The sequence below is a fragment of the Penaeus monodon genome, chromosome 19, assembly GCF_015228065.2.
Source record: "Penaeus monodon isolate SGIC_2016 chromosome 19, NSTDA_Pmon_1, whole genome shotgun sequence".
Taxonomy (NCBI): Eukaryota; Metazoa; Arthropoda; class Malacostraca; order Decapoda; family Penaeidae; genus Penaeus; species Penaeus monodon.
Genome location: NC_051404.1, coordinates 48707858 through 48709534, shown reverse-complemented (window position 1 = coordinate 48709534; position 1677 = coordinate 48707858). Strand labels below are relative to the sequence as shown.

At 41.4% G+C, this 1677-nt stretch overlaps 1 protein-coding gene across 1 annotated transcript in view; it reads right to left on the bottom strand.

Annotated features, from left to right (window-relative positions):
- LOC119585291 overlaps positions 1–1677 on the bottom strand; it is a gene marked incomplete at its 5' end in the record, with an annotated part of 55744 nt that overhangs the window by 1116 nt on the left and 52951 nt on the right. The window contains 1 exon segment of the mRNA XM_037933964.1: positions 14–126. Coding sequence (XP_037789892.1) covers positions 14–126 — 113 coding nt within the window.

Genomic DNA, 1677 nt, shown 5'->3' with positions numbered 1-1677 from the left:
GAGCCTCCCTCACCTCTCTCTCTATGGACTGGGCCATCGCCTTGTGCTCCTCCGACGTCGGGTCTTCCAGCCCCCGCCAGAAGTTCTGATTGATTATTCGGAATTCTCCTTCCACAACACTATTGCCTGAAAATATTATAACAGTTAGGAAATCCTTCACAAATACGAACTTTTGCGACCTTCTACACACACACTGCCTTATGTAAGTCATCCTTTACAATCACAAAAGTATAGAAATATCACAACTCAGTGTAAAGCAAATGAAAAAAAAAGTAATTTTGTCTGGAAATCATCCTTGCAACGATGATACCAAATCCAAGTTTACACAGATAAACTGTTTTCGGTGTAGCCGATAAAAATTATAATTACACGTAAGTTCACCATAATGTAGTGTATACAGCTATGGGTCGTATACAGTACGTTCCCCTTATTATCAGATACAAATACTGATGTATCTGCTTTAACATGTCTAAGATATCACCTTATCTTTGAAAGCATGGCATGCGCTCGATAAATGGTGCTGCATTTCATGAATATGGGAAATGTTTTCAAAGGCCAGAAGCAATACTATTTCACGAGAAAAAAATATTTCAAATTATGTCTTGTAAAATGCTAGGAATATTTCATCAAATGCTACTCTCCTATTTTCTGTCATTAACAGAAAGAAAAATGAAAAGAGTCCGCAAACCAGAACTATCTTTCCAGTGTCCGAAGATATCTACTTGTGCTACCATTGAAATCTTTTGACCAATTAGATAGTAGACGGTGCCTACCAAATCCACTGAAAACGATTCTCATTTTTCTTTCATCAACCGACCACCCATAATGTTACATATTCTGGTGCTTCCCCTCACGAACCCGCCGTATCGTTTTGCCTTATTCTACTGTTTTCTACGGTATCTTTTAGATTGCCCTTTCTGCGCTCCTAGCCTTTCCTTTTTCTGTTGCCCTTTCCATTTTTCCTGCGACACCCTTTGGACGTCCCCTTTACCGTGGTAACTGTTGGCTTTCCTTTTCTGCTATAGCATCCTTTCGCCTTCCAAGATCTCCTATAATATGCGTGTTCTTCCTTTTCCTCCTGCCGCATCGCTGGCCTTCCTTTCTCCACCAGCACGCATCCTCCCTTGCCACTCCGCCACTCCGCGGGAAGTCACGATTCCCGAAGCGCCCCTACAGAGCTCCGGGTCAGGTGGGAAATTCAATAAACACGCAGAGAGAGAAACCTTAGGCAGCCCGCTATCATAAAGTCTGATTGATGGGGGTGTGTCCGTGGAAGGAAGGCGGCTGCCTACAGCTCAAGTGGACGGCGCTTCGGATTCGCTTCACAATTGCCTTCGACAGCATTATAATCATGCAGATTGTGAAGTCCAAGTAAAGTATAAAAGGGAGAAAAAATGCTAGTCGACGAATACAGAATATGCGCAGGGTGGAGGAATGATTATGCCGTTGTATTTTGACTTGTTCGTGCACACACATACTTTATAATTCATTTTATTTACACAGTGTTAATTAAGCATCACCCTTTTATGTTCCATATACTGATAAAATATTCACAAATGGAAACAAAAGAAGCGAAGCTGACAATGTGCGATTCGCCATTCACACAATGACAGCCAACAATTCAAGTAACATTCATGTAAAATTATGATTTCCTTACTTCTGGTTGATTTTGCCCTT